We start from the raw sequence: 24,976 nt of genomic DNA, 5'->3' as shown, positions 1-24,976 counted from the left end.
AAGTTTCTCTGTATATATATATGTCCTGTTAAGTGTACGCAGTTATAAATAGGTTAGTGAAATTACCAACCATTGGCAAGAGGTTAGACTACGGTTCAGTGTATATGGAAAATGGTATTGATTCCCAAAACTTTCCTCACACTGGGGCAGATGTATTAAGCCTTAACAAGAGATAAATGCAAGGGTGATAAGGAGAGATAAATGTCCAGCCAATCAGCTCCTTACTGACTTTTTTCAAACACAGGCTGTAACATGGCAGTTAGCAGGTGATTGGCTGGGTATCTTTGGGGCTTATTTATCAACAACTGTTATCATACACAATGAGTTTTAGATCTTGTTGTGAACTATAAATGGTGTTTCAGCTAATCACCTGCCAACTGCCAATTTACAAACACATAACAGGAGCTAATTGGCTGGGGAACCATTTAACATAGTTTTAGAAAATTTATTGGCGTGAATGTGTGTGCCTGTACATGTGGTACAAAATAGATTGTGTATAGATTGTACACTCCACTGGGGCAGGGACTGATGTGAATGTTCAAATATTCTCTGTAAAGCGCTGCGGAATATGTGTGCACTATATAAGAAATGGTTAATAAATAATAATAAATAATAACTATAATATATACATCTCATCATCAAACCATCCCGTTATTCTAAAATTGTCATTATTTACATTTGTATTATAATATTCATACTGTTTTACAGAATTTTATAACTGGTTAAAATATTAATAACATGTATATAATGAAAAGGATGCTGCATTGTTGTCAGGTTGTTAAATACATATACACTAACGAAAGAATACTAGTTAACATTAGACAGTCATTTAAGTGAACAGAGGGATGGGGGGGGGGTGTGGGCTGAGTGGCTAATTCATTATCACCACTTGAGCCTACAGTAGTTCTTTTGTAAAGTGGTGCAGGGGCAGCCGCCTTCCCCATCCTTGCAGCACACACACACAGTTCTCCCCCCCTGGTGCTCACATCCACTGTACAGAACTGCTCACTCATCCACAATTCATATTATAAATTGGTCTTCCTAAGGACAGCTCAGCTCTTTATCTCCTGTGTGTAAAGCATGCAGCAGGCAGAGGAACCACTGCACTTTCTCTTAATTATTACAGTGAGCAGCAGGTGGAGGGAGTCCTGGGATGCAGGGATTCTCTGAAGGACAAAGGCTCTTGCTGGATACACAGCTCTCTGAAGAGGGGGACTAGCATCTTTCTGTTTCTTTCACTTATGCTTTGAAAGAACAGATTCCAAGCATCGTAGAAAAGCAAGTAAATGGAGCACAATCATATCTTCAACAGCTCTCTCCTTTCACACAAGTATGGCTGTGGCTTGGGATATGTACCTGTCATATATTACAGTCTCTTGCTTTGTCTAGGATTACCAGGTAAGTGCATCTTTTTCATGTTTACCTAAGATAACCTTTACTCTCTCAGCATATACAGTATAATAGAAATACGCAAACTGCAGTGGCCAGAGCTGGTAGAGATATGGCAGGGAGCCCTAGTAGAACTCTCTGCTGTGATAGATAACATCTGCATGCATGTTACAGCGCACCTTGCAGAAGGTGCAGGGTATCATCATTCTGCATTAACCTTTTACAGAAATAGTTGGTGTCAATAGAAAGTATAGATTGTAAGCTCTTCAGACAAGTAATTAAGCTTTATATTGTGTATGTATTAAAATAACTAATCTATTAATCACCTACTGCATCTGTCTTACTGCAGTCTCAGTATATGATGCCTAATTAACTACTGTATGAATAAATAATGTGGGGGGAAGGGGGGCACCTACAGCAATTCTGGCTGCATGGTGACAGTTTCTTTGAGTTAAACTCCAAACTTGATTAACTGGTACCATTATCCAGCCTTAACACAGTAGTTAGTGTTCTGTAACCATGTGCGTTTTATGATTTCCATAAAATACCTTTATCGTAACCATGTGCGTTTTATCTGATTTACATATAAAACCTTTACCGTAACCATTTGCTTTTTATCTGGTTCACAGAAAGTACCTTTACCGTAACCATGTGTGTTTTATCTAATTTACACAAAATACCTTTATCGTAACCATGTGTGTTTTATCTAATTTACATAAAATGCCTTTACCGTAACCATGTGCGTTTTATCTGATTTACATAAATGACCTTTACCGTAACCATGTGAGTTTTATCTGGTTTATATAAAATTCCTTTACTGTAACATGTGCTTTTTATCTTAGTAAGATAAAATACCATTACCATAACCATGTGCGTTTTATCTGATTTACATAAATTACCTTTACCGTAACCACATGTGCGTTTTATAAGATTTGCATAAAATACCTCTACCATAACCATGTGCTTTTATCTTAGTTACAAAAAAAACTAACTTCTGCACAAATATAATTAAACCAAAATTAGTTTATAAAATAATAATTAAACAATAGTAGTAATTCAGGGATTAAAAAACAGTGATAATACAGGGAAAAATAACTAATATCATAAAAATGTGTTACTATGGTTTCCATTACTATATGGATGCATTCATGGGTTAAATGAGTATTCAAATAGTAAGACATGAGTATTAAAAATCGAGCCACACACTTTACTCTGTTCAATTTTCTGCCTCTCTGCTCTGTGAGAGATTATGGAGATGAATTAAGAAAACGCTAACCTTGATATGTTTTGTAGAGATCTACAGATAAGTAATTTTAAGCAATCTCATAAAGTATGTGCATCTAGCATACTGGTGGCTGGCTTGTGTTTGCTCATGTTTTACAGTATATTGATCATGACATACTGTACAAGCGCAAAATTAATCCACATCACAGAAATCTACCTCCAGTAAAGCAATATGCTCAAAGTCACTGTTCAGCCAGGAAAATCCAACCGTTTGGTGAAATGATCTGGACCACATCATGGTAGAAATTTACTAAGATGGGAATTAGACACATGTGATGTTGCTATGGGCAACCAATCAGATCGTGCCTACTATCTTCTAGAGGGTGCAAAATAAATAAGAAGATTCTGATTGGTTTCCCATAGCAACATCCCATGTGAAGTCTAATTCCCATCTTAGTAAATTTCCCCCCATGTGTTGTACATTGTATATACAGTACTTATAATTATTCTAGTATATTGGTTATCGGTATTTTGATTTATGTTTTGCTGACCCTATTTCCCTTATGTAAATTAAGTTTGGACTCCTAATACTATCATCTGTCCACAAATGGAATTTATATTACATTAGTTAAAATTCCGACAAAATGACAACTTCTGCAATGTACTTTCACTTTGACCTGTGACCGTTTTTAGCCCACAAACTCTCCACCACCCCATTCCCTCAGTCGCTACTCGCTACTACCTCCAATCTGTCTTTACAGCTCCCTCTTTCCATATCAAACAAGTTTGAAACAGTTCAGTGTACCTGCAAAAATGTATTTCACTTTCTTTTCTTTTAGCACACATTAAGTGGCCTCTAGTGGTCAGTGACAGTACTTCACCTCATAGAGGTGAGGAGTAGTTAGCCTTATGTATGTACAGTATATATAGATAGATAGATACTGTAGATAGATAGAACATTTTGCAGCCTTTTCCATCATATGTATACTGTAACGAACATCCCCTATCCAAATCATTTATCATGTGCTCACCCCAAAATCTAATTTGTGCATTTTCCTTAATGTTTGGATCTTTTTTTCTTTGTTAATAGAATAAAAAAAGTCTGACCTTTTTGTATGTAAAAAGCATTAAACCCCTTCGCTGGCAATCCCAGAAATTTTCCGTACTATGCTTCAGTGGTAACACTGGTATTCCCTGAAAATTTCCTGGGTTGTTAATGTCTCCCCCTCCTTGGCGCCAGGTAACGCCGCTAGCAATGAGCTCAGCTTCAGCCACTACCCGGCTCTGGCTTCCTGGCCCCGGCTCCTTCCTCCTGGCTGTGTGCGGTGTGAACTTGCTAACGTCACGCCGCACACAGCCGTGTTGTCGGGGGCAGGGACGCGGCTGATATAGTGCACAGCAGCGCTGGCCGACCCCGGAAGACACAGCAGGGTTTCTTTTTAGGGAGCGCTGTGGGGAGCGCTGTGGGGAGCGCTCCCTAAAAAAAACACCAGTGAAGGGGTTAAAGAGAACACCACACTGCATCAGCATCCTGTAGGTGCCGGCCTACTGTGACTAACACTATGTGCAGCCCAGGAACTGACTATTCTGTAACACCCTTCTGTAAAGTTCTCTACGGTACATGCAATACTGTATATGTTACATCAATAGTTAATAGTCTGCATCTATACAATATGATTCCCTTGATAGACTTCTGGCTTAGCGCTGAATAGGAGACTAGGAACATTTACAGATGTTCATTATATTTGTAACAGCCACCCCTCATGACACGAGAACCTATCAATGTACAGAATTCTAGTAACAGAACACAAGTGTCTTATAGTTACAACTCAAGTTTCTTAAGGCCCATACACATTGGGTGACTGAAAGCTCAGTTAAAGTCGCCCAGTGTGTACGGGGCATCGATGAGAGGTGAGCACTGAGGCGCACTCCCATATTATCGCTGGCCCCTCATCTGGTCGTATTAACAGCAGATAAGCGATGGGGTGAATGGCTTTGTATAGCATCCTGCTATGGAAAGTCGTCCACCCTGGGGGAAATAGCTAAAACTAGTGAAAGACGCTCAGTGTGTAGGCTCTGAGCGATTTTTAGCCCAGCAATTTTCCCATCATCGCTGACCATACATGCTGAGCAAAATCACCCAGTGTATATGGACCTTAATATTCAACCCAAACCTTCATGTCTGGATTTAAATGCCCTGCACTCCAATCAGGAAAAATCCACAAGTAGACACATTAGTGACACATTAGACAATCAGTCTGCCAGCTGGAGTCCAGGCATCGGTGAATCAGCAACCCCTGTCCCTAATCTGCTATTAGTGTCAGCCAACACAATACTCACACAGTATGTGGACAGCAGGAGTACAGGTAACCATGAGTCAGCAGAGATACCAGCCTTCCTTTTCTCCTTCATAACTAGCATTGTCCGCAAACATAGAACCCTTACAGTCAGAGCCTAGGCACAGGCAAACTAGCAAATGCCTAGGGGCATGAAGCTCATACACTCTGGGAATGCCATTGCGGGGAGCAGAGACAATGGTGGCAGCAGACAAAATGACCAACTACCCTTCAGCAGCTGTTCCCATGGGCTTTTGCGGAGTCCAGCAGAATGTGCTTGCACTGAGTGACTCCCTACAGCCATTCCAAACTTTAATATCTGCAGAGTCCAAGCCAGATGAGTGTTGTGCAGGGTGTGCGATTAAGTTGTAATAATATCTGGCATACTGTATGTGTAAGCAGCATTACTGTGTGGCATTATGTGAATAAGGACATAACTAATGTGTGGCAGAATGTTTAAAAGGAATTACTGTTTGGCATTATTTGTATAAGGGTTGGTATTAGTGTGTGGCATTATGTGTATAAGGTGCACTACTGTGTGGTGTAACCTGTATAAAGGGCACTACTTTGTTGTGCAGTGTGAAGAGCAATACAGTTTAGTGTAATGGTAATAAGGAGCAAAATGGTGTGGTGTAATGTGCATAAGGAACAATGGGTCAGGGGCATAACTAGCCACAGTCCTAGGGGCACCAACTGAAATCTTGCCTAGGGCATCAAATTAGCTAGGACCGGCTCTGCTTACCATGTGGGGACAGCAGGAGTAGAGGTTTCCATGAGTCAGAGAAGAGACCCTCCTTCCCTTGGGCCTACTATACTAAGGAGGCATACACGTGGGGCGATAATTTTCTATGTGATCTGTCTAGAGCGCTTAGAAATTAACTCTTTGAGTGCCAATGTTGCTTTGAGAGGGGATGCAGTTAAAATCCCGGCGGTCGGGATCCCGGCGTTCAGAATCCCGACGCCGGAATCCCGACCGCCGAAATGCCGACACATTCTCCCTCCTGGGGTGTCCACGACACCCCTGGAGGGAGAATAAATTAGTGTGCCGAGCGTAGCGAGGCACCGGGCCCGCTGCGTGGCGAGCGCAGCGAGCCCGCAAGGGGGGGGCGATCCACGTCCCCCCCTTGTCGGCATTTCGGCTGTCGGGATTCCGGTGTCGGGATTCTGAACGCCGGGATCCCGACCGCCGGGATTCAATACTGAATCCTTTGAGAGATCCCAAAAAATATTTACAGAAAATGCCAGTGTCGCTCACAGCGATGCTCTTTTAGTATAATTAAAGTTAATCAATTGAAGTCTAGTTACATATTGAACCTCCCAAAAAAAAGAATAGTTGCTGTGAGTGGCACTGGCATTTTTATTGGATATTTTGAGGATACCTCACATCTATGATTGCACTCAAAGGGTTAAGCAGTCATGCAAATTACCATTGCTGGCTCAGATACTGTATTAAGCACATGCAGTCAAGATCTAGTCGGATCGCCTGCATGTGCATAATAAATCCTGGGTTAGCACAGATCGCCCACACACAAGTCGCTATGTGTGCAAGGGAGGTCTAGCCAGCGATGTGTGCTGAGCGATCTGTGCTAACTAGATCACTCAGCAGCATAAGCCACCCTGTTTGTACAAGGCTTTAAAGTTTAAACTGTCAGCCAACATGATTCTAATTCATGTACTAAGCTTCAAAAAGAGGTGAAGTCAAAATGGTAAACCACCAGTCAATTAGCCCCAAACTGTCATCTCAGAGTCCAGCACCATCACTTGCTGCAGAGCAGGCTGAATGGTACCAGGCAGGGACCATTCTGTCACCTATTGCAGATATTAGCAGGCATCCTGGTATTGAGCCAATTAACTACTGGTGCAGGAGCAATGGTCACACTTGAATCCCGCTGTGAATCACACGGGTGCTGCTTTACATTGCAGGTGCCTCTTCAGGTCTTGGAGCCCAGAAGCTGGAGCCTTCATTGCCTTTGGGAGTTACGCCTGTGATATTGAGGATAGTGGGAAAGAATGTGTGTGTATGTGTGTGTGTGGTGGGTGAAGGATGGTAAATTGCAATCATAATATTTTTCTAAATCAATCACCCGTTTAACACTATACAGTACAATGCTTATAGCTAAAGATAGTGTATAATTTCCCGCAGTTAATTAAATGCAGTTGAAGAGGCATCACCAGTTTCTGCAGCAGGGAATAACACAGTCTGCCTCTCCGTACAGTGAGAACCCTTTTCTATGCTGATGTTTAGACCATATTTATTCATGTACAGATAATTATCCTGTATAACCTGTACATTCCCAGGAATGAAGAGATTGCTAGACAGCCTTAATTTGGGTGTTTTTTTCCCCAACTAAAGAAATAGACTCAAGTAATTTTTCAGTTAGATAGTGCTTCCCTTCTACTCACTTAATTGATAAGGATGCCTGACTTTTTCTATATGCACGTTGTGTACTTCTGCACCTTGATAATGGGTCTTGCATGCCTCAAACGTTGGACTGTGCACTGTGTTTGATAAACAGTTGTTTTTTAAATTAAAAAACATCTCCGAGTGCCATTACTGCTTGCTACTACAGTTGTGCTCAAAAGTTTACATACCCTAGCAGAATTTGAGATTTTCTGGCCATTTGTCAGAGAATATGAATGATAACTCACAAACTTTTCTTTCACTTATGGTTAGTGGTTCGGTGAAGCCATTTATTGTCAAACAACTGTGTTTACTCTTTTTAAATCATAATGACAATAGAAACTCCCCATATGACCCTGAACAAAAGTTTACATACCCTGGAGATTGTCGCCTGATAACATGCACACAACTTGGCACAAACGCAGTGGCGTAGCTGTCATGTGGCAGACCCCATGGCGGCTTGGGGGAGCAGAACCAGCGGGGTCTGTGGTGGGCGCCAGCACACTGACATCAGGCTGCCGCTGACTGAGCTGATAGTCAGTGTCAGTGACAGCGGGCTTTCTTTTTCTCCGGAGCTCCGCTGGAAGTTGTAACACCCAGGTTGTAGCATTATTTGCCGTCGGGGCGGGTAGCGCTGCTGATTTTAAAAGACTGGCCGGACAATGATTGGTTGAGAGAATTCAGTCTTTTAAAATTCAGAAGCGCTTCCTGCATAGTAAAGCAAGCTATCCGCCGCTGTCCGGTTAATCCCTGCTGCTGCACATAGGTGATGGGGGGACTGTCAGTCAGACCGTCAGCTCCTGGGGCAGTGTGCAGCGAGGAGGGGGCAGCATTTTAGCAGCCAGCCCCGGCATGTGGGGGGCGGATGTCCAGGTGGCTGCGATGGGAAGGGTTTACAATGCACCGATCGAGACGGTTCTGCCTGTGAGCTTGCTGTGCTCTCCCTGCTCACTTTTATATGCGTGCATGCACCCCTTCTCACTGCTCACTTTTATATGCGTGCACGCACCACTTCTTTTGATGGTCGCCGACCATCGAAAGATGTGGGCGGTTACCCGAGGCATACGAATGGATGTTTATGCAAAACATCCATTTGCAGCCTGTGCAGGCGAACCCGCACTGCGAGGGCGGGGGCGAGTGGGCGTTCATTCGCCGGGAGGGGTTTGGTGGACTCGCAAGGCTGCGAATTCGACCAGCGTTCCATGGGCGTTCCTATGAGAATGCTGGGCATTCTCATGGTAATGAGATAGTGATACGGGTGCAGGGGGCTGGGAGCTGACATCACCGGATGTCAGCTGCCCGTCTATATCCGTGCCAGCGTGTACGCATTTATATTCGTGCATGCACCACTTCTTTGTGTTCATCGTCGCGTTCATTTGCCGGGAGGGGTTTGGTGGACTTAACCATATTAACCCCCTAAGAACGTGAGTCTGGTGGAGTGGTAACAGCTCAGAAAATTGGTATTTTTATACACTGGATACTGCTTGGAATACAGTAATAATATGTAACAGTACAGATGGTCTATAGAATAGGCAGTTTCAAACATTTAAATAAGATACAGTAAGTGGTCAGGAAAAGGTTAAACATATAATAAATAATAACACAGGCATATAACCAGTACTGCACTTTCTAAGCTTACATTCTCCCACCTCATGGTAAGGCTCATGTCTCTTCCTTCTGGTGGCTACATTCTGGTCCATTGTGATGTTTGAGGGCTCAGATGCACACATACAGTAAATGTGGTAGAAGAAGCTGGTACACAAGGCATGTGCAGCAGCTCTGCTCTGTCCCTGTTTTGTTCATATGTTTGTAAATCCAGTCATGAGGACACAGAGACATGTGAGTTCACTGCTGTGCTGTTTTATTCCATCCAACTCCAGACACACTGCCCCAGGACCACCCACTTCCCAGAACTCCGCTGGTCCTAGGGACCATCACTGAAGATTCAGGCTTACACATATTAGTAAGGGAGTGTCTACAAATATTAAGCATTCTAATACACTAACATCACATCCTCTTTTCTTTAAAGATAAGCCCTGTACGCTTCAATACAACAATTAATAATGTCATATTAAGAACATCATCTAACATGTTTCAATGAGTCTCTCAGGTCTGCGTATTTCTCTTTTGGATCTTTCATACACAGTCTGTGTTTCAGCGACCATGTTGGACCTTTCTAGAATCATGGTTTGTTCACCATTATCAGGATCATCATACATGTCAGATGAAGGGTATACTTCAGTCATGTTGTCTTCATTATGGTTAGGTTGAGATCTTAAATCCACCCGATTTCTTCTTACCTCTGTTCCACGCTCTGTATGTATTTTATAATAAGATCTTGGTGCTACTTGTGCTTGCACAATACCTTTCTGCACCCAAATACCTTCCTTGTGACCTCTGAGACTAACTTGGTCACCCGATTATATGTTATGTGTATTAAGCAGTTCATCATGTTTCGGGTGATTTGCTCTAATCCTCCTTCCCATCAGCATTTGTGCAGGAGAAAGTCCATTCTGTAAAGGTGTACTGCGGTAGATTAAAGACTTTTGTTGAAATCTTCAACTTCTTGAGCTTTTTTATGAGACTCTTTACAGTTTTTACTGAACTTTCCACAAACCCATTTGAGCGTGGATAGTAGGGACTTGACGTAGTATGGACAAATTCCCACTCATTAGCATATTGTCTAAATTCAGCACTGGAAAACTGAGGACCATTGTCAGTGAACACTTCCACAGGAACACCATGCCTTGCAAAGATTGACTTCATGCAATTGATTACGGCGTCAGTGGCGGATTCAGGGGGGGGGCACCCGGGCACGTGCCCCCCCTGTCATTCATTTTGTAGAAGAGGACCAGAGCTTTCCAACGAGCCCAGCCCCATGTCTCTAGCCCCCCGGGAACCGGAGATATCGCCTGGCAAAGCTGTAACATTTTTTCCCCATAGGATAATATGGGACCCGTCAATTCCGACCCCCACCCGGTTCCAACGGCTGCCAGTTCCCTCCCTGGCATCACAGGAGCTTGTGGTTGGTGTCATTCAATTCCAAATCGCTGGGCCTTCAATATGGTACCAGGATGGTCCATATAGGTCAATCGGTTCCAGAGATATAGCGTGTAAATCGATTTTTTTTTTAAATGTAATTTCATGGCTGTTCATGTTCTTTGAGGGCAGATTACTCTGGACCCAAACTCACTGGACCAAAATCATTCAAAGCCCACTCAAAAGTTCTTCAATATGATACTTGTCTCATGTAAATGGGTCAGTTAGTTCCGAAGATATATAAATGATATAACTGGTTAAAGGGGGGGAGGGGTGGTTTTCTCTCCCCCTCACACCAGAAAATGCAGGGACTAGGCTGGTGTAAAAGGGGCCAACCTGGGAATGCATTTTCTGGTGTGAAATGGGTATTATTTCAAATAGCTGGGACCTGCAGTGCTCGAAATTCAGCCAGGCTCTGCCACTGTCAGTGGCTATCACTTCTGCCTGGCGGCGGCTGTCCCCCATTTACCACGAGCATGTATTCCCCATTGGCAATGAGCATGTAATCCCACATGGCAACGAGCATGGAACCTCTGGCAATGAGCATGGAACCCTTGGCAATGAGCATGTAGATAAGCAGCACTTACTGTATGTAGCCTAATTTTTAATAGGCATTATGGTGTTTGGCATAATACATAATGGACATCATGCCGTGTAACTTAACGTGCAATGGACATTATGGTGTCAATGTTTAATGCGCGCCTTTGGTGGACAATGTCCCTGTTTATGAAGCGTATTGTGAATTTTGTCTTAATCTGTGTGGCATTATGTGAATTCTGGCTCAATCCGTGTGGCATTATGTGAATTTTGTCTCAATCCGTGTGGCATTATGTGAATTTTGGCTCAATACGTGTGGCATTATGTGAATTTTGGCTCAATCCATGTGGCATTATGTGAATTTTGGCTCAATCCATATGGCATCTTATGAATTTGGCTCAATCCGTGTGGCATTATGTGAATTTTGACACAATCCATGTGGTATTATGTGAATTTTGGCTCAATCCATTTGGCATTATGTGAATTTTGGCTCAATCCATTTGGCATTTTGTGAATTTTGGCTCAATCTGTGTGTTATTATGTAAATTTTGGCTCAATCTGTGTGGCATTGTGTGAATTTTGACACAATCCATGTGGCATTGTTTGAATTTTGGCTCATTCCATTTGGCATCATGTGTAAGGGGCAAGTATAATGGGGTCTAGTATTTTGTAGCATAATGTGTAGAAGTTGTATATGGTGTTGTACACTCCACTCAAGGACATGTCCCCTGTTGAGTGGCCACACCCCCTTTTCCAGAGCGCGCCTTCGGCGCGCACAACTACATCCTTCACTTTTGTTGCCATGGTGGGCCTATTTTTAATCCCATTGCCACCCTCTCTCTGCCGCTTTCTTAGCATGTACACTGGCACCACTAACACTGGCCCTCACTCACCTAAACCCTCTTTTATCATGGTGCCCCCCCTGTCATTTTATCCTGGATCCGCCCCTGTACGGCGTAACTATTAGTTGTATATAATGTCTTTACCTCAGGGTAGTTAGAGTAATAATCAGTCACAACAATGTACATTTTCCCATTACAATCAAACAAATCTGTGCTAACTTCCTGGTACAGTCTCTCTGACTGTATGAGGACTCAGTGGCTCGACTTGTTGTTTTGGTCTATACGTAAGACATAATTCACATGTAGCTGTAGTCTGTCTGTGCTATGTCTTGGTTCATTCTTGGCCAATACATAACTTCACTCGCTCTCCGCTTACATTTATCTTCTCCTAAGTGGCCTTCATGTATCTTGCACAGCATAGTTTTTCTTAGTCTTGCAGGTATGACAAACCTATTGCCTTTGTAAATAATACCATTGACAACTGTAAGGTCACTGCGGTACATCCAATAATCATGAATGTTTTTCTGCTGGCCAACCTTTCAGAATTATATCTTTCAATAATTCCATTGTGTCATCTATCTCAGTTTCTTTCCTAATCTGTTCTTGTCTTACAAAAGACACTGGTAAGGAAGCTACAATCAAATTAACATAGGCTTCTATCTCTTCATCCATCAGACTTTTGGAAGCTTCACTTTTGTCCACAGCTCGAGAAAATGTATCTGCGCTGTACATGTATTTACCGGGACAGTACAGCAAGTGTACATCATATTTCTGTAGTCTGATAAGCATTCCTTGAATTCTCATGGGACAGTCATGTAACTATTTAGTCATGATAGCTACCAATGGCTTGCGGTCAGTTTCCACTGTAAATGTTTGACCATACACAAATTGATTAAATTGTTCACATGCATATGTGATCACTAGAAGTTCTTTTTCTATCTGAGCATACCTTGTTTCAGCACTTGTCAGTGCTCTTGATGGATAGATTACTGGTTGCCTTGTATACTCATGTTCTTGTAACAACACTGAGCCTAGGCCAAATTGCGAAGCATCTGCTGAAATTTTTTTTTCCGGAGGATCAAAGAAGTTTAGCACTGGTTGCTCTGTAATGATCTGTTTCAAGTTTTGCCAACTTTCTTGTTCATGTGACCACATCCACTCGTTATCTTTGTCCAACACCAATCTAAGAGAGGCTGTTCATTCAGAGAGTTGAGAAATAAACTTTCCTAAGTAAGTAATCATTCCTAGGAATCTTCTGATGTCATCTTTGTTGTTAGGACGTTCCATGTTCACTATGGCTGATATTTTCCTTGGGTCTGGTTTTACACCTTGATCCGAGACCACGTCGCCCATAAAGGTAAGTGTATTCACTCCAAATTCACATTTGTCCTTGTTTAGCTTTAGATGCACTTTCTTGACAAGTTCCATTACTTGTCTCATGCTTTGTAGATCCCCAGACAATAATGTCATACATCATTGTTTCAACACCTGGAATATGTTCAAAAATCATGTGTATCTTTTTGTGATATACTTCTGAAGCAGACAAAATTCCATATGGTAGTCAAAGAAATCTGTATTGACCTTCTGGTGTATAAAATGTAGAAAGCTTTGAGCTTCATTTGCCAGAATCCTGAAGATGCGTCCGATTTACTGAACCATTTTGCTCCCGCAAATTGCGACATGATTTCATCTCTAGTTGGTAGTTTGAAATGTTCTCGTTTAATAGCTTTGTTTAAATCTCTGGGGTCTGGACATATTCTGAGTTGTCCATTTTTCTTTTCAACAATTACTAAGGAGCTTACCCATTCAGTAGGCTCATCAACTTTCTGTATCACACCCAAGGCTTCATTGCTATTTAACTCTTGTTTCAGTCGTTCTTTTAGCGCAAAAGGCACTTTTCTACAGGGGTGTATCACAGAAGAAACTTGCGTGTCTATATTTATTGTATGCTCTCCAGGCAAGCAACCTAGACCTTCAAACAAGTCTCTGTATTCTGTAAACATCGATTTGCAGTCATCTTCTACTTGTGATGTCACCGTAAAAACTTTCTTTAGCAAGCTTAGTTTCTCACAGGAACTTAATCCTAGAATCGGTTGCAAGTTTTTATCCACAATCAGTAGAGATGTTTTAAACTGTTGTCCCTTATATTTCAGTGTCATTAAGCATGTGCCTTTCACAGGAATTTCCTCCCCAGTGTACCCTGTAACTTTCACTTTGGCTGGATGAATTTTAGGTTTTACCCTAAAAGTCTTATAGTCTTGAAACGATATTAAATTCACCTGTGCGCCAGTATCAAGCTTCAAGGGAATTACAATCTTGTTCACAGCTAAAAGGACAAGCCATTCTTTCTTATCCGCACTGCAAAGTTCAATGCAATCCACAAAGAACTCCTCTGTTTGTTTAACAGCATGCACTTTGGTTGTTTCACTTTTCATTTTACAGCATTTGGCAAAGTGATTAAGTCTACCACATTTCATGCAGGTTTTACCATAAGCAGGGCACATTTTAGGATTGTGAGCATTTCCACATCTACTACAAATTGCCTTAATAGACTGTGGCTTAGACTGCTTCATTCTTGAGAATGGAGGTTTGCTTGGCTCTGTTTTCTGCACTATATGTACGGCACCATCAGCTTCCATGTGTAACTTTTTGGCTTGATATCTAGTTATTTCTGCAGATCTGCACATAGTCACTGCCTTGTCTAGTGATAAGTCTTGCTCTCTCAGCAGTCTCTCTCTGAGTCTATTATCAGGTATTCCACAGACAATACGATCTCTAATCAGTGAATCCTTTAAATCACCAAACTCACAGGTTTTACTGAGTGATTGCAGCTCTGTAACATACTGATCAAATCCATCTCCAGACTTCTGATCACATGTGAAAAACTTATATCTTATATCTTTCATATGTCACATTTTTGCTTGGCACAAAGTAATCTTCAAACTTTTGCATTATAGAAGATAGCACCATATTCTGCCCCTCAGCAAACTGAAAACTATTATAAATGTCCAGCACATCCTCTCCTATCACTTGGAGGAAAATGGATGCCTTCGTTTTGTCAGCCTCTGTATCAGCTCCACATGCAGCAAGATATATATTAAACCTTTGCTTAAATCATTTCCAGTTCTCAGAAAAGTTACCAGACATTAGCATGCCGGTTGGAGGAGTCAGTTTATTCATTGTTACTCACTGTTTGAAGAGAGGAGCACACGGCAGGCTTTGCAGACACTGAGTACATACCCTCCAACATTTCCAACAGGAAAATCGGTACAGGGGTGTGTGGCCATAGACAGAGGGGCGTGGTCATATGTAAAGGGGGCGTGGCCTCAACTGTTCCATTACATATCATACCAATTAAGTGTCAGTCACAGACAGTCCCGCCAGCTGCGCAGGATCTTGCAGGAAGATTGCCCGCTGTAAGTCCCTGCTGCCTGCCGCCGCGTTCCCCATGCTGTTGGACATTTGGCCGCCCGCTGGTGACGTCACGCCGCCCACTCTTTCAACCCAGCGGCAGCTTGGTCACACACTACAGTACACTGTGACTTGTCTCCCCCCAACAGCACAGCAGTCTCCACCCGAGCAGGGGGAGGCGAGGCTGCTATGTATGTACCTTAGTCGTGCCCCCTGGGAGATGTAGTTTTGTCCGGCGGCTCCCCCACGCTCCCTGGGGAGCAGTCGGCAGTGTTATAAACTACATCTCCCAGAGTCCCTCAGTCAGCCTGAGCTGATACAATCGGTACAGTTTATTTTAGCCGGTACAGACCGTTAAAAAACGGTACTGTACCGGCTAAAACGGTACAGTTGGAGGGTATGTGAGTATCCCAGCCTTACAGACTGCTGCAGGATCTTTCACACTCTGAGAGCACTAGCAGTCCAAGTTAAACTTCTTCTGAGACCCTGTTTTGTTCATATGTTTGTAAATCCAGTCATAAGGACACAGAGACATGTGAGTTCACTGCTGTGCTGTTCTATTCCATCCAACTCCAGACACACTGACCCAGGACCACCCACTTCCCAGCATTCCCCTGATCCTAGGGACCATCACAGAAGATTTAGGCTTAAACATTAGTATAGGAGTGTCTACAAATATTAAGCATTCTAATACACTAACATCACAGTCCCTTACACTGCATCTGCATGATGTGGTGGGAGCTCTATTGATAATATTATATACCACTGCTAATGTTGTCATAATTTAAGGCACTTGCCAAGAGGAGGGGGCATTCTGGACAACCATAAATCCCCCCTGCATTTGCCTATAATGCTACCTGTTTCGGAATAAAGGTTAGAGAATGCATTTACTCACGAAGAGAAATGGGTACTTGTGAATTATCCGGGCGCCCGATATTTTGATCGGGTCCGAAAAATAGCGTCGCATCGCGTGTTAACCAAATGGCATGCGATGCGATGTGACGAGAGAAGGACCCGGTTTTAGCAGTGGACCCGATTTTAACATTGGAATCAATGTAAAATGGTCCCTGAGACCCGATTTTACATTTATTTCAATGTAAAAATGCCCAAAACCCCCCAAAAAGTGAAATACCACCCCCATTGTTAACGCCACCCCACTAATGACGCCAACCGGAAGCGTGGCGAGCGCAGCGAGCCCGTGAGGGGCGGCGGTACGTGTCCTCCGACCTTTTCATACCCCCACTATCCACGTCGGCGTGGAGTTGAGAATATAAAGTATGACGAGCGCAGCGAGCCACGAGCCCGAAGCGTGCCGAGTGCAGCGAGCCCCGCGAGGGGACGCCGACACCTTCACAGCTATCCGCGTCCCCTCGCGTGCTTCACAGGTGTCCGCGTCCCCTCGCGGGGCTCGCTGCGCTCGCCACGCTTCGGGCTCGGTGGCTCGCTGCGCTCGCCACACTTTATATTCTCAACTCCACGCCGACGTGGATAGTGGGGGTATGAAAAGGTCGGAGGATGCGTACCGCCGCCCCTCGCGGGCTCGCTGCGCTCGCCACGCTTCGGGTTCGCGTTGATAGTGGCCTGGGCGGGATTACAATTGGGCAAAATGGGTTAAAATCGCGTCGCATTGTATACCATACAATAGCATACAATGCGACGCGATTTTGTCTTCAAGGATATTTCAAGGGAAATCGCGTCGCGTCGCATCGTATTTTTAATATACTGTAATACAATTTCAACATCGGGCGCCCGGATAATTCACAAGTACCGAGAAATGTTATTCTGTACTCCATAATCACCAATCAGATTGGAACACATTAGTATAATTAAAAATTTGTATAAAAATCTAATTTTTTATTGGTTTTGCTCCAATGCATAACACTTATTGTATTTGCAACATAATATGGTACAATCCCTATAGACTTTCCAGTTACAAAGACTTGACTGATCTAATACATTACAAAGTTAGGTTTCATAATGACATCTGACATCAGGTTTCTTTACTGTAGCTCATTTTTACTGACATTATCAATTATACATTTCTCCCTGGGACTGATCCAATAAAAATAGCTATTATTGTATATCATTCAAAGACATACATTTGCTTTCTGCTGAGACAATATAAAGGCAGCCCCCAGAATATATATTCTAGTGTGTGGATGGGGGTCACAAAATTCTAGTTACACTACTGGGCTGTCCTAGAGTTTGGGAGTCACTGTCCCAGTAACTCGAACTCATCAGGTGTGAGAGATCAGCCCAGCCATCCCCCTCTTCACCTGGGCTCTCGGGGCAGATAGGGGTCCACAGCAAGCAGCTGTTGGTGAATAGCACATCGCATGTCTTGGGACAGCCGTGCACTGCCCGGGGAGTATTTTTCCGACTGACCCGATGTGCCAGAGCCATCCACTTCGTTCTCGCAGCAGTTATTCAGCCGCTGGGGAGCAGAGGTGAAGCGCTACTAGGGTCGGACAGGACTTGGTGTGCTCTCCACACTGCGCTGACCCATCGGTAGGAGGTGGCTCCGGCTAGTGCTCACTCTACAAATATTTTAGGGCAGGGTTCCGGCCACCAAGCGGGCACCCCCCCCACGAGCAGACTCCCCCCCACATCTCCTGCCCCATGCCACCTCCAGCTACCCATCCCCTGCTCCCATGCCACCTCCAGCTACCCATCTCCTGCCCCCATGCCACCTTCAGCTACCCATCCCATGCCACTTCCAGCTACCCACCCCTGCCCCTATGCCACCTCCAGCTACCCATCCCCTGCCCACATGCCACCTCCAATTACCCATCCCCTGCTACCTCCAGCTACCCATCTCCTGCCCCCATGCCACCTCCATCTACCCATCTCCTCCCATGCCACCTCCAGCTACCCATCCCCTGCCCCCATGCCATCTCCTGCTACCCATCTCTTGCTCCCATGCCACCTTCAGCTACTCATCTCCTGCCCCCATACCATCTCAGGCATTATATATATATCCATACAAAACAATGATGTACCTGCGCTTCACCCTCTTCTGCCTTCCTTCTTGGTCCCCCCGCTCATGCTCCGGAGGCCAGGCAGCAGGACGCTCAGGGCACCTACTCTTCCGGGTCACTGGCAGGTGATCGGGTGGCCTGTGGCAGCAAAGAGGCAGCGCGGTGCTGCAGGAGCAGCTGAACAGCGGCATGTCATCGGCGGCTTCGGAGCTGTTTCCGTCAACTGTTGGCTCAGAAGGTCACCACACACGCAAAAATGTGTAGGCCTTCTGAGCGACAATACCAAGCGGGTCAGTTATGTATAGTGGTCACGCGGGACTGCGCATTCCTGTCGCTGTGTGGGCTACACACACAGCGATAGCCACTTTCTGAGCGCTTATGTAAAATTTCTCAGAAAGTGGCTGAATATCGCTCTGTGTGTAGGGCCCATAAGTGTGTTCTGTATATAGAAGAGAGCTACAGCTCTGCTGTTGTGTCTTAATTCATAAAAGAAAGAAGATCAGTAGTTGTTTTAAGAAAATGCACTTATTTGAATTTTTAAAATAAAAGTTTTAGGAGGTTAGGAGAGAAAATTTAGAGAGATAATTGCCCTTATTTAAATCTGATCGCAGTACAAATTTGTTCTCAAAATGGGCATAACCATGTGCACTGCAGGTGGGGCAGATGTAACATGTATAGAGATAGTTAAGCCAGCCATACATCTACAGATCGATTGTCAGATTGGGCTGCTTGGAACAAAACCCTGGTAATGGATGAGAGCAAATGACAGTTGACCATTTGCTTTGAAATACTGGAAAACTGCCAAACTATCACTCAGATGTTACCAGGATTTTTTCCAACCAGCCCAATCTGACAATCGATCTGTAGATGTATGGCCAGCTTTAGATTTGTTTCTGTGCAGGGTAAATATTTGCTGCATTATTTTACACTGCAATTTAGATTGAAGTTTCAACACACCCCACCCAAATGTAACTCTCTCTGCACATGTTACATCTGTCTAACCTGCAGTGCACCGGGTTTTTCCCATTTGAGAACAAATTTGTGCTGCGATCAGATCTGAATACGGGCCAATGTACCACACAATGTACTTCTGTCATTTTTAAAACACAGCCTGTAAAATGTAAGGCAGCAGCTGATTGTATGGTGTCTGAGCTTTGATGAACTTCCTCAGGGCTGTATTTATTTTAAGTTACAGCCAGCACCTGAAAATAAAGATTACTTATTATCCAATTAGCTGCAATAAGGAGTATTTATTCTCCTGGATGTACCATTGGCAAGTCGCTTGTATGTGTGCAAGCTGGAGCCAATGTGATGAGGGAGCATCGTCTTCACCTCCGGTGCATGTGAAGATGGTGCTCCCTCGTCCTAGGGGCTTAGACTTGTAAATGTGCTGATGCAGTGGCATAACAATGCTGCCGCAGACCCTGCGGTGGCTTGGGGGAGCCAGCGCCTCTGGGTACTGTGGGGAGCGCAGGAAGTGCAGCACCTGTGTGTGTGCTGGAGACAGCATCACCACCAGGGTGTACTGCAGCAGCCGGACATTGAAAAATGTCCAAATCAGATGTTTGACCTCCAATCCAATCGGATGCGCAGTCTCATGCACATTGGATCAAAGTCGTAGGTCGGACCTGCTGCACATGTGACCTCAAATACATGAAGAAGGACCACCCGGAAATATCCAGAGCAGCTCAATGGGGATCAGGTGGCCATACACTGCTGCAACTTCTTGCAGTAGTATATGGCCACCTTAAGGAGCATTATGGGGTTGGCACCAGAAACTGTTTTGACTGGTGGGAGCCAAATTTATAGTTACAACACTGTGCTGCCGTACTTCCCAATGATTTACCAATGGTATGAGCTTACACCCCTACACCACTGATAGCATGTAATTAAACATGTGTCTAACAAAGAGTTCATTTAAAAAAAAAAGTGCAATTATCAGATTAAACTGGAAGCTTCCCTTTCAAGCAGTTAATGAATGATATTTACCTTATTATTATTATTATTATTATTATTATTATTAAATCATTAGAAAAAAATAGCATGTTCTTTTACTGTTATTATTATTTGTGGTAATAGAGTGCATCAAGTGTTATCCTGTTGTCTTCTCATAAAATTTCAGGATATTCTTTTAAAACTTTATAGTGAATATGAATGTGTCTTCACTTCAACTCTTGGGCAGTCTGTTAGGTTGTAACCCTGCAATTAAGGCCTAAATCCGTGTACACACGGCAGCGATATGTGCTGAAATCGCTGGCAATATGGTCGCTGGCGACCATATTGCCAGTGATGGGATTGTTATCGCCGGGTGCACGCTCCCGTTTTCAGCACCGTTCTAATCGCAAGCTCCTGTGACCAGCTGATTACCTCTGCGGCTCAGCCGGCAGAGGTTTCTTTTCATCAGCGACCATCTCTGGTCGCCGATGAAAAGGAGACATTGAGCGATATATCGCCGGTCGATATATCGCCCCGTGTGTACACACCTTTAGGGAGCCATGAATTTCACTTTACTATATTCAGTGTAGGAAGTGTTTTTCTATTCCAAAGTTGTTAGTACTATGAAAAAAATACAAATTAGTGTCCTTTGTCTTATAAATAGCTGGATTGGGCCTGGTTCTTGGAAGGAATGTTAAAATATGTAACAGTGATAGATGGAGAGTTTAATATTTACAGAAAAAAAAGTGATCATTCATGACTACCATAATAAAAAATTGGAAAGCTATTTGAAAAGACTGGCATTGCAATAAATAACGTTACTGTATATCCAGTGGTATTTGAGATGTGTTTAAAAAAACAACAACAAAAAAAACAAACACATACCCTCCAACATGACCCATTCCATTAGGTACAAAATGCTCTGTTCCTGGACTTCCCTGCCAGTGGCAGTTACAGATGTAGGGCTCCAGCACAGTCCAATATTCAAAGAGGGGGGTCACATCAACTGTCAGTGATGTTTGGGGTGGCATTAGGTGTGGCTCCCCTTTTTGAATATTAGACTGTGCTGCAGGCTCACATCTGTAACTGCCAACTATATTCGATTAAAAAATGAAATTATTTAATAACAATGAAAATTAATGAATACAGATAAAGCAATAATAAAGTTAAATTAAAATCAAATGCTGCTGAATGAATGGTTAGTGAGGGAATAACAAATGCCAGCTCATACGATACCGTATCAGTCTCTGTTTGGAGATATGATCCAATCCTATTTTGCCTTTGTGTTACTTTCCATGTTGGATCTAGATGGAATATGGGTGTCCATTTATCTCGCTTGGTGTACCTTACTTGCGTGGAATCTTTTCACTTAAGGGATTCCACGCAAGTAAGGTACACCAAATACTTACCAATATTGTTTTATAACTGTTTTTAAGAATCTAGCACGGTGTACACCCCTCTTTTGTTTTTTCGCCAACCTACGGGTGTTACAACCCTTTTCCGTACACTGCAGCTTGGCATAGCAACCCATTGTTTTGCGCCTCTATCCTGATAACTCGTTATCATAACACCCCCTCACATCTGTAACTGCCACTGGCAGGGAAGTCCGGGAACAGAGCATTTTGTACCTAATGGAATGTGTCATGTTGAAGGGTATGAAAACATATAGTCAATATGGGGACATTCAGGCCAAAGTCATTGGCCACCAGTGTACATTTTGTCCATTTTGTCCATTTATGAAAGTGTTCTCTGTTAATGTAAGTCAGTGGCATACAGCGGCGTAGCTAGGATTTTTGCGCCCCCCCCCCGCCGTTATAGGAGGCGCCGCCCCCCCCCTAGGTCTTCCAAGAGTTAAACACCCCCCCCCCCTTACCCCTCTGCCACCGCCGCCGCATTCCCGCAGCGCAGATCTCCTCCAGGCTCCGGACCGTCTCCTCATGATGTACAGTGCTAATGAAATAATACCATCACAAAATGGCTGCCCCCTAATAGCAGACAGATTTTAAGGATGCTAAAGGAGGCCGCCGCCTCCTCTAGCATCCCTACAAAAACTGTCTGCTGTTAGGGGGCAGCCATATTCTGAGGGGCAGTTTTCAATAGCACTGTACGTCAGGAGGAGACTGTCCGGAGCCTGATGGACTGGAGATCTGCGCTGCGAGAATGTGGCGGCGGTGGCACGAGGAGGGGTAAGGGGGGTGATTAACTGTCCGAGGGCGGGCGGATGGGAGGGCGAGGGGGAGGGGAGGGGGCCGCGTTGTCTGCCCACATGTCCCGGCCAGCCTTACACAGCGTAACATAGCCCCACAGCGGAGACCGGCGCCCACAGTTACTCAGCGCCTCCCCGCCATGGCGGGGGCTGCGGGGCTATAGTTACGCCCCTGGTGGCATACCAATAATGGGTGAACGCCGCACCCATGTATTATACATAGTTCTCCTGAGCATAACCTGCACAATTCCTCCAGAACAAGAAACAGTAGATTCTACTCTTTGGCACTTCCTGCAAGCGATGCGGAGGCCTTCACGGAGTGTGTGGGGGAGTAGGGCTGGCTGACCCTCTTTTAAATTTCCTTATTTATTCATTTATTAAAACTAGCTCAATCAAGCTGATGATAATGACTAGTGTATTAACAAAGAGGCTCTTAATGGCATATCATTAGTTTTTTCACGTACACACTTCATTACTGTACGTATACATACTATATACTGTAGGTGTAGATACTTTACTTATGAATAAATAATTACCATTTTACCACCAACCCAGCAATCAGGCCAATTATTAAAACACCAATGGGTATATACAGTATGTATGCTAAATGCCAGTGAGTTAATTTATTTTACTATCAAATAATAGGGATATTACAGGCATTTGGTGGATTTAATAGGCTACTGTAGATGTGCAAGAATGTGTTTCAATCTTAGTTACCTAGCCCAAATAAACTATAGAAATAAAACCCATAATTTCACAGGCGGGACGGGGCCGGCAATGGGGCATGGAAACGCCCAGCATTTCATGGGCATCCTCATCCAGATGCTGGGTGTTTCCATTCAAATACAGGTGGGAGCAGTGTGCCGGGGGTGGGAGGCTGACGTCACAGTCTCCACTGACTTATATTTGCAAGCCCAGGAGAAATCATTTGATGTTCACCAACCATCTAATGATTCTCCTTCCATGGAAATACAGATGGAGCACCTCTCAGCCAGCTCTGGCAATCGCCAGATTCCTTTAGCTGGCGCAGGCTGGCAGAGAGGCGCTCCATCTTATGGGGACGCGCGAGCATCTCACACGCATGCGCGTCCCCATCAACATGGTGGCGAGGAGCTCTTTCCCTGTCCATCTCCATCAGGGGGAGCTGGGGGGGGCTCCTGCGGGGGAGCTGCAGAGGGCGGCGGAGGGCTCAGACAGAATGGGGCGCGTGAGTGTACGCATGCCCCCTTCCGGCGGATGGTGGCTGATGGCGATTTTATCACCAGGAGCAGCTCCATCTGTACAAGGAGATGTATGTTTTATAACACATCCCTTCGCATGGTTGCGAGGGCATACGGTGGCAAGGGGGGGGGGGGGCGTTTTTTTTCATCGTGGTGGACACTCTGGGACTCGGTGAGCTGCGATCTTCACAGCTTATCCAGTCAACCAGAACCAGGCCCTATGTTCTCATCCTGTTTTTCTCTTCATGCTTACCCAAAATATCATTAGTTGCTCTAACGCAAAGACTGGTGCTCGCGGCCTCACTTAGGTATTAATTATTCTCCTCTCCAGATGTTTGTGAGATCATCAAAATGTCCCAAACCATTCATGGGAATAGCCTCTTAGGTTCTCATTTCTCCAGCATAATTACAGTGAACATAATTAAAAAAAAGGCGTACATAATTGATGCAATTACGTTTCCCGGAATGTACATAATGCATTCAATATTCTCACGGAACAGAACATAAAGAAAAGCAATAAATAAATGTCTATAACAATGAAATATGTTACATCTACTGTATATTAAGCAGGTCACCTGGTTTATCTACAAAAAAGACCAACAAAAAACACAATGGGGAAAGATGGGAGTTCTATGGGATGTTGCTATGGGCAACCAATCAGAATCTACTTCTTATTTATTTAACACCTTACAGGGCTGGGCAACACCGGCCCTCCAGATGTTGATGAACTACACATCCCAGCATGCCTTGCATCAGTTTCAGCATGGCCACATAGCAAAACTAATGCAAAGCATCCTGGAATGTGTAGTTCACTAACATCTGGAGGGCCAGTGTTGCCCAGCCCTGTTCTAGAAGATAATAGATAGCATCTGATTGGTTGCCCATAGCAACATCCCATCTGAAATTGAACTCCCATATTAGTAAAATCCCCCAATACATTGGTCTCATATACTCAAAAACTCCCTGTTATATTCAGATTGCAATATATACACACACCATTAGATAACCTTAGCCATTTCTATGAACATAATATTTAAAAAATGCTTAGAAAGGTTTATATACTGTATAAGATTAATTAATGATAAGTATAACCGAAGACATTTTATACAGTATACCTAAATGAGGATTAAACACTTTGGCTTGGACAGGCTGTGTCATCCTACTTTTTCGATGGGGTGGGATCCACTCCTGTTGATAGTAATTGTGGCCTATTAGATCACGGCAATTATCCTGGTGGTTGGGGTGTTAGTGTTCATAAGTTTCTGGCACTGGTAATTATCCATCAGTGGCCACCTTCTGTAGTAAATATTGAGATGCTCTCCTCTCCAGTACCCGTAGCAAGCTCATGTCCCCTATCCCCCTCCCCCCCCCCCAAAGACATTGCAGTTTAATGGTTGAACCCCTCACTGTGCAGCCAACAGCCCGCTGTTGCCTGGAGGAGAGGTTCCCTTTCATTTT

At 43.9% G+C, this 24,976-nt stretch overlaps 1 protein-coding gene across 1 annotated transcript in view; it reads left to right on the top strand.

Annotated features, from left to right (window-relative positions):
• Window positions 1-915: 915 nt before the first annotated feature.
• Window positions 916-24,976, top strand: part of GPR139 (G protein-coupled receptor 139) — a 130,934-nt gene continuing 106,873 nt past the window's right edge. Inside the window, exon 1 of the mRNA XM_083153242.1 lies at window positions 916-1,398. Within this exon, the coding sequence (XP_083009368.1) occupies window positions 1,287-1,398 (112 nt within the window). The 5' untranslated portion in view covers window positions 916-1,286. The remainder of the gene's footprint in view (window positions 1,399-24,976) is intronic.

The sequence above is a fragment of the Crinia signifera genome, chromosome 7, assembly GCF_055691185.1.
Source record: "Crinia signifera chromosome 7, ASM5569118v1, whole genome shotgun sequence".
Taxonomy (NCBI): domain Eukaryota; kingdom Metazoa; phylum Chordata; class Amphibia; order Anura; family Myobatrachidae; genus Crinia; species Crinia signifera.
The sequence above is the reverse complement of the archived record's forward strand: the minus strand, read 5'-3'. Positions and strand labels throughout refer to the sequence as shown.